We start from the raw sequence: 14,008 nt of genomic DNA on the forward strand, positions 1-14,008 counted from the left end.
TGTGGGTTGGTGTTCAGGGGTGAGCTACGTTGCAGAGACTAGGACTGTACCTATCATAGACTAAGTAGAATCGTGTGAACATGGTAGATTATCGCGCAGTTATAGCATTAACCTTGATAATGCGCGGGCCACTGGATAGAAAAAATCGCATGATTCGACTACGTGCACGACCTTCATCGTTTCAGAAAAGGGAAGAGGTACCTGATGCGTATCTACAGGGTGTTTCACTAAAAGTGTCAAAAAGTAAATGCTTATTAAAGATATATAAAATATGCAAATCACGTGGTTGCGCACGTGGCTTTGTTGCAAATTTTTGGACATTTATGCTTTGTCCATTTAAGATGTATTTTACACCCATACGGAGCGAGGGCAGGAGGCCAAAGTTACTAGTCGTTTTTTTTTTCCTTAGGTATACAGAACAGGCTATTTACACCTCAACAGGAGGGGTGAATTACACTTACATTTGGTGCCATCAGAAATATTGAAACCGTATGCCGACTTTTCAGGAAACGTTTTACTCTCTCATCTCGCTACGTTCCAGATTATAAAAGTTTAAAAGGGCTTCTTAAGAGGTTTAAAAGGGCTCCTTCGATGCCAGTTCCAGTCAAAAAAAGGCGGGGTCGCCCCCACCTCTCGGCGGAAACCGTTTGAAAGGTCAGGGTCTTTTTGAGGGCCTTTGAAGATAACAAGAAGCTAATTTCAACATCAGAAACAGTCAAGGCCTTACAAGTTATCAAAAACAACCACTGTGACGGCTGTAGCCACCAGGAACTGGCTGGACCAGAAGTTCCTGGGCCAAATAATCAGCTGCCTCACCGCCCGCCCCCATGGCCAGCGCGAAGCCCCGATCTGTCACCGCTAGACTTCTGGTTCTGGTCAGTGACTCAGTAGCTCTCGCAGAGCTGAGGAAGACTCAAGTCGCATCACTTCTGGAGCTGAAGAGCACAATTCAAGGCTTTGCCGACAGTCTGGACGCTGAATATGAAAACGGACTGTGAGGCACCTCCGGACACGTGCCGAGACGGTGCATCAAAAGAAGGGGCGGATATGTGGAATAGGTTCAAGTGACGGTGATATCGTTGTTATACATTCAAATGTCCAACAATTGCGGATGAAATGATATGCAAATTTCCTTAGAAAACATTGTTCTTATGTGCATTATGACCTTTTACTTTTTGACACTTTTAGTGAAACACCCTGTATGAATTACAAACAAGTTACAACTACCAATGTTTAGTGCCCTCGACCTGCCATTTGGGTAGGATGCATTAGATGAACTCCCAGTTGACCCCTACCCTGCCCAAAGTGCCCCATTTGGGCCCCATTGAGAGCGAGAGCAGGCTAGACACCTAAGCTCGGTTCAGACGTCAACTCACCTGGCTTCAGCGTCACACTGCAGTACTCGCATCGGAAACACCTCGGGTGGAAGCACTTCCCCTGAGCCACCATCCGGTCCACGAGAAACACGCGCTGACTGCAGAAATGGCACGGCTCGTGCGCCGCCGCGCCTGCACCCTGGTGGCGGCAGGCCCAACCTTCAGTTCAGTGGCGCCCGCCAGGCGGCGTCCGGTGAGGGTGTCACCGTCGTCCGTGCAGAGTTGGAGGGTTAGCTGCTTGCTCGGCCGAGAAGCGATGTTCGTTTGTACAGAGGATCGGTTTGAGTAGTTGGGTCGAGGCGTCAGTCGATGTCGAGTCACTTTTTGCGTAGAGCATCAGCGTCTTAGTCTGGCTTTATGACTCGGGTCTCCTGTCGAGTCGGACGTCTGCCTCCTCACTCGATGTTCAATTGTTCGAGACAGAGAGACCAGACAGAGGTTTTTTTTTTGTTTTGTTGGGTTAGGCCCTTTCGGTCGACAAGACCATTGCAGAGCCGGAAGGATGATAGGAATTAGGGGGAGACATTGGTCTGGGCAGGCACCCTAGTGAGTCGCCGGGGCTGAGCCCGTCCAGAGGACAGGCCACCCAGCCTCAAGGCACTCACTGCACCCGGCTACGGGGTGCGCTCCTTCAGGAGCAGCGATGCCGCTCCAAGGGAGCAGCCCGCATGAGATAAAGTTGCCTGCCCAGCCCGGAAGGGGGTTGTGGCGTGGAGGAGAAGGATTTCAGTATCCTGAGGATAGAAGCACGGACAGGTGCCAGACAGAGGCTAATTACCCCGCCTATAGCTATGCATGCGGTGGTATACGCATGATGTAAGCATCGAACTACGCGCTATATTCAAGCTACAAGTCGCGCTGTGCAGTGTGCAGTGTGCACTTTGTGCTATGTTCAAGCTCGTCATGGTCCCATCGTCTTGTGTTGGTCAGAAACTCGGTCCTTCGTTTGTCGGTTCGATTGTATTCAAGTCACATGCAGCATCATACATACATATAGCGTCAAAGTCGATATCGTTTCAAAGTTCGTATCATACAAGGAATGTCCATTGTCTAGTGTCCACTGTCCAAATAAACTATAATAAATAAGTGTGTGATAAACATAGTCTACAAGCCACGGGAGGTCATATATCATGCGTTACTTAACGTTCATGGCGTTTCCTATGATGCAATTACGTCAATGGCAGAGAAAATCAAGCCATTTGCAACCTAGCGAAAGCCAACTTTCTCGTGTAGGCCTTAGTAAGTGTGCGTGGTTTGGCGTTTCATGCGTGTTAAACGTTATAGCAAGTAGTTACTGATGCGTTGCCAGCCGACTACTGATCCAAGTAAATATAAAAGTTGTCTGTGACGAGCGTATCCCTGAGCTCATGTTAGTCCATATGGCGCATAGATGTGCAGAAGACGTGTTCGTATATACACCTGGCCACCAGCCCATTTCAGCCCGTGTATGGTACATCCACCCGCGACAGGTAGTTCCGTGATCCACCGCACCGCGGCGCCACCGGAGCCGCTACTGAAAAGCCGTGCCATGGATGAGTGGAGAGAGCATAGGAGCCCAGGACAGAGTGGCAAGAGGGGCGGCGACAGGCGGGCAAGAGAGCTAGCCGATGATTATTTGGTGTTTTAGGACGCACCAGCAACGAGGCTATATGGCGCCCAAACAAAAGAGAGCTAGCCGACTACACTGGAGAGACCAGGCGAGGCAAGTCGAGGCAAGACCGAGGCAAGACCGAGGCAAGACTGAGGCAAGTCGAGGCAAGGCTGAGGCAAGACCGAGGCAAGACCGAGGCAAGACTGAGGCAAGACTGAGGCAAGACCGAGGCAAGACTGAGGCAGGCGGGGACAGAGCGGCAGCCGGAACCGAAGCATACCAGAAGCTTAGTCCGCGATACCAAAGCAGGCCCGAGCAGAGGTTAATACATTTATTGGTGTAAAAGAGCTGTAAAACAACAACATTCGATAACATCTGTCATATCTCTGATAATATCACACACAGAAAGCGTATGGTTTCATATCGCGGAGCTCACATAGAGCAATGAAGCTATATCTACTTTTCGGGTGAGCAGGAACCACAAAACAATCCGTCGATGGCTAACAATGTTACACCGCACCGACTGTGGGGCCGAACGCCACGGGGCGCCGCCATCACAGCTAGCAGGCGCTGACAGGTACACGGGGATATATCACGGGGATCCGCACCCCTGGCGGCCCGAGACCCGACCCTTGTGACCCAAAATCTGCCGGTCCTGAGAGGGTCACAACTCACAACCTTCTGCCGCCGGAGGCTGACGATACAGCCTTCGGTAGGCCGACTCACTCGAATAACCTGACTGAGCAACTGAGCTAACTAACTGAGCGACTGCTGGGCCTATCTACTGACCAACTGACTCTCAACTTCAGTCTCCCAAACACGTGACTGAGCCTATCACTGGACTAGCGACCGGCTGCGCTGCCAGCTATCCCTCCAGAACCCTGAGCGCATCACCGACCACAAGTGTAAGCGCGAACATGGCCAGCGTATAGCACACGCACGCCACTAGGATAGCGCGCAGTCGGCCGAGCGCAGCACGCGCAGAGCTGCGCAGCCGCACCAGCAGGCCAGCGGGCGCGGCTGTTCGTACCTGGGCGGGCGCGGCGGCGGCCGGCCGGTGACTGTTCCCGAACCGCGCCGCCATGGCTGACACGTGGTTCGAGCCACGCTGACCGTAGTCGAACCGTCGGAACGGTATGACGTCTCCGCCAGATAGGCTCTGAATCGTCTGGAACTGGGGGAGACGAGATGGGGTGTGGGTTAGAGCATCTAGAACTGCGGGGCGACGGGATGAGATATGGGTTAGATTTTTCTGCTGCAATACTGGCTCGATTAGACCATCTAGAACTGGGGAACGAAAATGGGCATGGGCGAGAGCATCTGGAACACCGGAACACAGAGACGGGGATGAGTAAGATGCTTTGGAACAAAAATGGTTACATGTGAGTGTATGAAGCGTAAGCTTGTCGGTATAGAGAGGGGCGGTAGGAGAGGGATGCACATATTTGAGGTTCACAGCGACATGACCCATGACTGTGGGCTGAGAGATTAGTTGTGCTTTACTTTCACATGCTTTTTGTTCCCGGTAACATTGTTTGCTTTCTGATACGCAGCGGGGCAGTGGCCATGATGGGATTCCCAGGCGATAGTGCGGTACGGTAACAGTTATCGCACCTTTCACTGATGTTAGACCATTACTTAGTTGAGAGGATAAGACTGGGAGAATGGGGGACACAATGCACTTGAATGAATATGAAACGCCGGGAAAACAATGGCAGCCATTCAATCGACAATGTGCGGAATTTCAAGAACGACATTATGCTTGTCGAAAGGTCAAAAGGTAAGAACAATGCAGCGCAAGGCATGATTTATCTCGATGTGTGCTTTGTCACCCAGCTGTTTTCAAAGCCCGGCAAGCAAATTATATTTTACGTAGAAAATGGAGTTAAAATAGTTAAATTAGCGGCAGGCACAATGCACACTACAAATTACAAAACATCCACAATTCACTTACAAAAATCACTTTCGGCAGATACAACACAAGCCGTTCTGCTACTTCATGGAAACAAAACAAAACATTGATCGCATAAATCCACAACAGCTCAGGTCATGGTTCCCCTCTGGAACTCATCAAACAACATCCACCCTTCACTCTGAACATCAGCTATTCGTAGCATCGCTTTCCTAACCTGAAAATAACCGTCCCGGCTCCAAAATAGCCCCGGTCGGACGCCCATGAGTCAGTCAGTCAGCCGTGGGCGGCAGGGGGCCGGGCCGGTCAGGCTCACCTTATCGTCAAAGGCGTCCCGGTTCCACCGGGGTACCGGGTAGTCTTTGTCTCGGTTCACGAACGGCCGGCTGTTCTCCTCGATTTTCTTCTCGATCTGCTGCAGGTTCCAGTCCTTTTCGATTCTCCCGATGACTCGGGATACCGGCTTAAAAAAAAAAACGGAATAAAAGATATATCAATGAGGTTCGTTCTTCAAGCGGTCTAAAGAAAACTATATTGTAAAATATTACATTCAGATATGTTAGCTGACACAAAAAAGTGAGCAAGTAAATAATGAACTCACCTTCGGTTTCTTATCGGGAGGCTGGTAGGTTCCGCTGAACTTGGCCTCCAGATCCTTCACTTTGGAGGCGAACTGTTCCTTCTTCGATAGCTCTGGTTCCGCCTGCTTCGCGTTCTTCTTCACTTCCGGTGTCACACGGCTCTGTCAAATATGACAAGCGTTAGTTACAGTGAATCAGGAAACCAGATACAAGAGGTACTGGTTGCGGCTTTTGAGCTTTGACTCAATGTCTCGAGGAAATAGCGGTCAAAGACGCGAAATATTTTTTCTTAGTCAGGTAACTGGTAGACGGATAAATGATGATTCAGCCTATGGTCAAATCCAATGATCCATACATAGACCTCTGTACACCGGTCTATGATCATACAGAGGTCTATGATCCATATAACACAGAGCTGAAGGATTCCCCAATTAGTGACAATTATACTGACAATGAAAAGAATTAATCTAACAACATATGCTGTCGATTCAAGGGGCTAAAACGTAGTCATGCGTCATGGAAGAAAATATTGACGGCATCCGACAAGCAAAACAAGGACGTCTGGTCAGCAGCCAAATCTGTCAAAAGCATAACTAAAAGACTGTTAGTTTCACACGTGTCTGAAGCCAAATTCACAAATCACGATAAAAAGTCACAACCAGGCTGCTTAGTCATCTCGGCCAGCTTCGTTAGTCCAAAATCCAAATAAACACGCATTAAATCCAAGCGCTACACAAACTAGCCAACTACTACTCAAAGTCTGGACAGGGATACCACGCACAAACAATCCTCACAGGCCGAAACACCATGTCTTCCAGTCTGCTGCGCCGTGACGCGAAGTCAGCCGCCGTCTTCCTGTACAGGTGTACCGTGAAATCATCAAACTCCCCCTGCTCCTGCTCATCAGCTGCTCCGTTCAGCAAGGTCGCCTCCAGATCAGCCTTCCTCTGCGCCAGGGACCTTAGCCGGCGCCGCTCCCAGTGAACAATCCTGCTTTGTTCTTTCTCTTGATCTCCACCATTAGCCAGAGTACGCTCCAGGGCGGCCAGCCGGGACCTCAAAGAGCGACAGTCCAGTCTCGAGTCTTCCCCATCCTCTCCGCCGGTGGGAGACGTGACTCCCGATGCTGACTCTACAGACTCGATCGACTCGAATGACTCCATTGAGCTCATGCCTCGGAAGGCTGCCTCGACGAGCGCCATTTTGCGACGGTCGACGGGCGGTGGTGCAGGCCGGGGTGGAAGGGGTACAACAGGAGGGACCGCGTCCCAACTGAGACTGGAAGACGCGCTGGTGGACTCCGGGTCCTGTTGCTCCTGCTGACGGTCCTGCTGGTCCTGTTGGTCTCCCTGTTGGTCCTGTTGGTCGTCCTGGTCGGGTTGGTCCTCGAGCTGGTCCAGCTCCTCAGCAGCCGCGGAGTCCAGCGAGCCTGGCTGACTGGAGTCGGCCCACTCGCTCTACGGGGTGGGGCGGCACGGTGCGAACCAGCCACACTAGTCAGGACGGTCGAAAACAGCGGAAACATAATGAAGACAGCTTGAAACCCGCTTATTCGGTTACTGATTCCGGGTACCTAACTGCTGAGCATAAGTGTATCCACGAACAAATGGACAACAAAACATATATTCATAGACCCGCTTTCTACATATTATACAAACCGTTTGTCAAACATTTCCACTTAACTAGCCAATTAACCATATCCCTCCACCCGCCGTCTTTCCTCTTCCTTCTCTCCCCCGCCCCGAGTTCTTACCGCTTTCTGGTGGGCCGCGTCGTTCTTGCGTTTCCTGTACCGTCGCATGGTGTCTCCATTGGCGGCGTGGCGGCCTTCGGGTGTGTGGCGGATTGGAGACGCTCGCTGGGGCGAGCCGTCCTCCCCACGCACCATCTCCTGTCGCCAAAGGTCACAGTTAGAGCTGGTATAAAACAGCTGTCGGGGCTCGCTGTCGAGTAAGATAGCTATACCAGAGCTGCGGTAAGATACCTGTCAGGTTTGCGTGCTGTAATGTAGCTGTCAGATTTCCGTTACAGTAGCTGTTGGAGCTACAGTGGTCACATGAAACTGTTTTAGCACGGCGGGGCGAGCAGATATTCATTTACTAAACCATCAGTTGCCAGAGTCTGTCTGACTGTCGCACGGTCATTACATGACCATTAGCTGACCATTACGGCAATGTACGACCGTAATTGATTAATGGCTTCATCTGAAGGCTGCAGACGCAGAGCGAAGTTGGGTATCAATTCTGATGACGTGAGTCTGCACAGGAAATTAAATACGAGCCACACAGCCGAAATTAAATACGAACACAGCCGCTTCAAGCTCTCTTAGATGTCATACTTATGATTTATTTTTAATAATTATGAAATAAATCAAATCGTTCCAAAGCATAACGTACAAATAAAATAATAACGCAACGCCTTAGAGCTCGTAGTAAATCCCTCGGAGTTATGAGCACCTGGATGTGATTTTTAAGCTTTATTCGACAGCACCACCTGTGCATTCCTAACGGATTTTCGCAGCACGTAAAGTAAAACCAAAACAGCTGCATCGTAAACAATCGTCACAAATGCCTCGACAAGGATATAAATAGAATAATCCACTGTCAGCAACAAGGCAACAATATATGCTGCTTCTAAGGATATAATAATTCACAAGACCAACGAAATGCGACTTACGTCATTGTAAATTACAAAGTGGACCTTGAGTAGGCAATAAAAGGCGACCTTTTGACATTCGGTATATTTCTAATAGAAATACACGTGGTCGGAAGTAATGATCAATATTCAATGCGAGAAAAAACTTATGGCAAATGTTTTGAAGTTGCTTTCATGACAAATGATGCGAGAAAATTAACTAATTGTGTGACATATTCTACTCCACATTATAATATTCTGACACCACCAGTAACACATCTCCTCCCCGAACCTCATCACCACTAACCATGAGCCAGGCCGTGGCCAAACGACACTAACCATGAGCCAGGCGGGTCGGGGCGGCGCGGGGGCCGGCGGAGCTCCGTGCAGCGCGTCGTACACGCGACTGAGGAACTCCAGCAGCTCCTCTGGGTCGGCCTCGCCTTCCGCCAGCAGCTCGGCGGTCAGCCCGTGCGGCACCGGCAGCTGGGAGCTGAGCAGCCGCAGCGCCAGTCGCCACCGGTCCAGGGGTTCAGAGGATACGGAGCAGGGCTGCAGCAGCTCCGGTCGGTATAGACGTAACAGGCCGCAGATCGCCTCACCTGGAGATACAAGGGGAGAGATGAGGAGGGTCTTAGGAGAGGGAAGAAGTAGGGTGGTGGTGGTGGAAGACTGAGAAGAAATAACGCGAACAATTAGTCAACATCCAAATGAATCGCAAGCACTTAATTGTCTTCGGCATCAACTGATGGACAGAAGTCAGTACGTGACACAGTGAGACAGAGAGCAGCTCAAAACAAAACTGCAACACCACGTTTCTACGCCCATATTATCTAAGCCGAATAACAGTGATCTGATATTAACCGCAACGTGGAATGCACCACGCGAGATCACAACACACCCACAACACACACCCGATGTGGGCCGAACGTCCCTCCGAGTGGGCAGATAGCGGAGAACTGACACGGGCCTCCCAGCCGACCGGTAAAACGCTGGCTACCCGCCCGTAGTAGGTCACTAATGTCTCCACCCATGGCTCCACGTCCAAAGTCAACAGCGCCAGAAAGGCGGCATCAGCCGCTGGATATATCTAATAGACGTCCGAAATGACGCTAGAACTGCCCGGAAATTGCAGACTCCGAGAGTAAGTGAACAGACCCACTAGGCAACAGGCTCACAGCCAGAAAACTTCATGTTTCAGGCAACAGAGCATTACTCTCCCTCTATCATATACCTTACCTTACCTTATCGGCTATCGGGTAATAAGGCCACTAAGCCTGGAGGTACCGCTCCCATCGAGCGTGTGTGATAGGTAAAGTACTACCGAACAATGCCTACCCAGTCCCGCACAACCCATCCCGATGTCTGTCTTCTCATTGAGTTCATCACCTACCTGACTGGAAGGCGTCACTGAGGTCAGCAGCTTCCACCTGAAGCCGGCGGCGACACCAGCGGAGCAGCGCGGTGGGCTCGATCGGGCGGTACGGTCGTTTGTGCGGGGGTAGCTCCGGCTGACCGGTCTGCACGGCTGACACAGCCGCAGCCAGGGCCGCCTCGGCAGCCAGACACTCTGGGGAGTCTGTGTCGACCATGTGCCGGACCTGGTGCGGCAGAACCGACTGCAGGTTCAGGTTTGGGTACCTGCCGGGAGGGCGGAGGTCAGGTCACCAGCCACGGGAAGGTTAATGCACCGGTCAGGGTCAGACGTCACGACTAGTTCAGGTCAATGCTCGTTATGAGGTTAAACCAGCCACCAAAATTCGATCCGGTTTGCAGTAAGACATCAAGGTCATTGGTCCAGTTCGGTCAGAGCAGATCAGCACTGAGCTTTCTCAATCAAACGCGCCTAACAAGAAAAAGTCGTGACCAGCAAAGGGAGTTCAATGCAAAAGTAGCAGAATGTAGTTGAACGAATGCAACGGATATGAGTGCCGCAGCAAACTTGGGCGTCGGTACACACCATACCAAGCCGGACATGCCACATAAGCTGCAGTGCGTCCAAGAAATCCAAGCAATGTGATTGTTTGCATCCTGCTATGGTACAGTCAACAACCACACACAAACGAAACTAGAATGCTCGCTGAATTCCACTACCGGCTTAAAGGGAGCGTGCACATCAACAACCAATCAATGTCTGTCTGACTGGATGGGTGCACTGGGTAAAACGTAAATGGACACATCCTGTCGAAAATACCTCTCAAAGCGAATGTGAAAAACAATACCGTGACTAGTGCCGCCACAACGTGGACGATTTTGGACGCTGGTAGGAGACAGTTGTGGTTATCCAGTAAGAAAGAGGACAGCAATTGTTGACAAGTGGGAGGACAGGGTCAGGAGGTTCAAAGTTGAATCAGACATCGATCGGATGGGTTCATAGCCATATGGCCCGCAGTCAAGGACGGGAAAGGGGCACAGAACATGGATGTGTGACGTGACTATGAGGGTAGTTTCGACGTATAACGACATAATGTGTAACATTCAACTACTATTCACCAGCTACTAAGCACGTCCCGTATCGTACACCTCTAGCTCTTGCTTCCCACTCCTCTCCCCCTCAAAAAAAGCATGCGAACGCAAGACAAAAGCGCGGCGAGTCTACGGTCACTCAAACTTCGGGCTACGAGGTCTCACTACAAATATATGTACAACTCCCCATTAAAGCGGAAGTCATTCCACTCTCCCAATTCAGACTATTCACTGACCTGGGGCCGTATTCACGTCGACTTCGTAAGTCGATTTTCTTTCGTAAGTATAATTTGGTATTCACGTCGACACTTCTTAAGTTTTTATCGACGGAGTTCACGTGAATAAAAAAATTTACTTAAGAAGTAGGTCAAACTTAAGAAAATTCTTACGAAAATGATCGACGTGAATACGGCCCCTGGTGCGCGGGTCCAGACTGTAGCCTCCCAGGTCGCTGCTGAGGTTTTTCGGTGTGGTCTGCGCCAGGAGTCGATAGGTAGACTCCCGCTCAGCCAGACACTCGAGCGTCGAGACGCGCGGGTTGGCCCACGAGCGGATCTGCCACCCGGCGTCGAAACAGGAGAGGAACCCACGCGCGCATCCGCTGCCAGTAGGCCAGAAGGGCTGTGGGTGGAAAACGGTGCGTGTCAGAAGGGGGGGGGGGCAATCAGGGGCACGAGACGTCATCTTGAGCGGGGGATTACGATATAACGATACACTGATACTAGGGTCACCAGCACGGGTTAACGATAAACAGTGTGCGACAGTTGACTGCCTATTTTTTACGGAGCGAGCGAAGCGAGCGTAGTCTTTCCTTAGATTAACGGAAATTTCTGAGTATGAGCGGCCGGCCGGCCGGCCGGCCGGCCGGCCGTGGTCACGCTTTTGCGAGGCTTATATCTCAGCAACCACTTGACCGATTTACATGCGGTAAATTTTGTAGGGTAGCTTCATTCCTTCTACCAAGTATTGGACTATTCCCGATGCATGTGGGTGACCCCTTATGCACGTGCCACGTGCAAAACGAAGAGGTGTCACTTTTGTAATTGTTGCAATATCTCGGTAACTACTGGGCCGATTGCGCTGAAAGTTGGCATGTAGGTAGGCACCCACTAGGCAATGCATACCCATGTGCCAGAGTTGGGGTGCTGCTGCACGTGCGCACGTGCAGGGGTCGATTCCAGATCTCGAGAACGGCTGGACCGATTGCGCTCAAATTTGGTACACGGTTACGGAGCAGTTAGTAGGGTGCCGTGCACAAGTCAGTTGGGACCCATTTTGCACGTGCGCACGTGCAGGGTGCCGCTTCCAGATCTCGAGAACGGCTGCGCCGATTGTGCTCAAATTTGGCACATCGCTAGAGACCGGTTAGTAGGGTGCCGTGCACAAGTCAGTTGGAGGTACCCCCTCGCAATTTCGCACGTGCAAGGCCCACCCTCTCGCTCGCTCCGTTAATCGCCCCATAAGGCGTTATACTGGTATTATTGTGACGTCAAGTTGTCGAGGAGGCGTGAAAGGTGTGGAGTTCATCAGTATTATCATAAATCAGAGGCTCAGCGTTATCTCAGCAGCTCATCCGTGAAGAGCCTGATATCTCAATGGTGAGATATGTGCGGGGTGCGGGAAGGACGACAAGGTCACGAAATTGCACATCATCAAATATGCGTGGATAAGGGAAACGCGACCGAGTGATTGCGAACAAAGAAGAACAGATCAATCTCACGCACGAAATCCTACAAAAACGCAGTTTCGTCACAGCACAAGGACCGCATTGCATCACTAAGAAAGCGTGGGCGTTACTGAACAAAGGTGTGGATAGAAAACAGAGCGCCTCAAAACAGCGACACTGGCGATGATTCGGACCACTGCCCTGATTTCTTGTTATGCTTACAGAGCATCGCTATCGCACGTTTACTTAGTCCAATCTGAAGTAAGTCACCTTGATCCCCGGAAGGACACGAGGGTGTGCTCTATCATCGGCTCAGAATCAGGGGCCGTGACGTGACGACGACGTGCAACGGGTTGATGGTGAGCGGAACGGGGGCAACAACGGATAACAGCGAACGTGTCGGAACAAGAAACACGGACTGTGGACGGTGATACACCGCCCACTATGAGGTCGTCATTCGCTGACCACCGTGTAATGAACACGTTGAGCTGGCACGTACGGTGTTCAAAATAAAGCAGCATCGTCGATGAACAATGCAAAACGACAGCTTTGTCAAACGTAATTATAAAAATGGTTCACAAATATTCACTAAAACGGTCAGTCAACGGGTAGCATCATATCCCCCCGACAACACAGCTCAACTTCTCCGCATCATCTATCAACCAAAACTGTCTCCAATCGCTCCAATCTACCATCAAACCCAGCCTCAGTGACACCTAGCCTCGCGATCACCCACCTCGAGAAGGCTGTCTCCCACCAGCTGCAGTAGCAGTCCGTGACCATGCCGTACGATCGCCGTACTGGCGTAGCACGAGGCGTACATGCACGTGAAATCAAACATGGCCAGGTCCTCCAGGCCGTAGTGGTTGACGGCGAATTTGAGCTCGGGCAGCTGGAAGTCGGTGGAGAAGTCGGCTGCCTCTCGGGCGAAATCCATCAGTCGGGCCCGGTCGATGTTGGATGGAGACAGAAGCTGACCTGTGTCCATGTAGTCCTGTGGATGGGAGAGGCGGTCAGTGGTAGGTAGATGCTAGTAGTGAGGTGCGAGAAAGTTAATACAAGGGATCAGCATCTCACTAGATCATCTCATCCAAATAGCAGCTGGATAATTACGAGCGAGCGAGCGCAGCGAGCGAAGCGAAGTCTTTTCAATATAACGGAAAAATCTCAGTATGAGCGGCCCGGCCTGTAACGCTTTTGAGAGGCTTATATCTCAGCAACCGCTGGACCGAATGGCCTGCGGTCTTTTTTGCTGGGTAGCCCCATCCCTTCTACCCCGTAATTGACTACTTTTGATACATCTCAGTGACCGCCGTGGCACGTGCCACGTGAAAAGTCAAGGGTGTTCAAGCAGTTTTGCAAAAGTAATGATTTCAGAGGCCCATATCTCAGCAGCGGCTTAAGCGATTGTCTTGCGGTCATTTTTATAGGGTAGCTGCATCCCTTCTACCAAAGGTCGGATACTCTTCATCTATGTGAGTGACCCCCACTGCACGTGCAAAATACAACAATAAGAGGTGCCAAATTTGTTCCCATTTCAGTAACTCGGTAATTACTGGGGCGATTTCGCTGAAACTTGGCATACAGGTAGGCACCCACCAGGCAATGCATTCCCATGTGTTGCGGTTAGGGTGCTACTGCACGTGCGCACGTGCAGGGGGCGTTTCCAGATCTCGAGAACGGCTGGGCCGATTGCGCTCAAATTTGGTACACGGTTGGGGATCGGTTAGTAGGGTGCCGTGCAAAAGTCATTTTGGACCCCGTTTGCACGTGCGCACGTGC

The 14,008-nt window shown here is 51.1% G+C and overlaps 1 protein-coding gene across 3 annotated transcripts in view; it reads right to left on the bottom strand.

Moving 5' to 3' along the window:
* Positions 1–3,283: 3,283 nt before the first annotated feature.
* Positions 3,284–14,008, bottom strand: part of LOC122392089 (F-actin-monooxygenase Mical-like) — a 44,745-nt gene continuing 34,020 nt past the window's right edge. Inside the window, exons 7-15 of one of the 3 annotated variants that reach the window (XM_043386598.1) lie at positions 12,963–13,220; positions 10,976–11,181; positions 9,488–9,735; positions 8,434–8,696; positions 7,214–7,351; positions 6,255–6,917; positions 5,481–5,621; positions 5,196–5,342; positions 3,284–4,141 (exon numbers count right to left, since the gene is read on the bottom strand). In XM_043386598.1, coding sequence (XP_043242533.1) covers positions 3,833–4,141; positions 5,196–5,342; positions 5,481–5,621; positions 6,255–6,917; positions 7,214–7,351; positions 8,434–8,696; positions 9,488–9,735; positions 10,976–11,181; positions 12,963–13,220 — 2,373 coding nt within the window. In that variant the 3' untranslated portion in view covers positions 3,284–3,832. The remainder of the gene's footprint in view (positions 4,142–5,195; positions 5,343–5,480; positions 5,622–6,254; positions 6,918–7,213; positions 7,352–8,433; positions 8,697–9,487; positions 9,736–10,975; positions 11,182–12,962; positions 13,221–14,008) is intronic. The other 2 variants (XM_043386599.1, XM_043386600.1) reach the window with 2 other exon arrangements.

Source organism: Amphibalanus amphitrite, unplaced genomic scaffold (genome assembly GCF_019059575.1).
Source record: "Amphibalanus amphitrite isolate SeventyFive unplaced genomic scaffold, NRLGWU_Aamphi_draft 000468F_arrow, whole genome shotgun sequence".
NCBI classification, from domain to species: domain Eukaryota; kingdom Metazoa; phylum Arthropoda; class Thecostraca; order Balanomorpha; family Balanidae; genus Amphibalanus; species Amphibalanus amphitrite.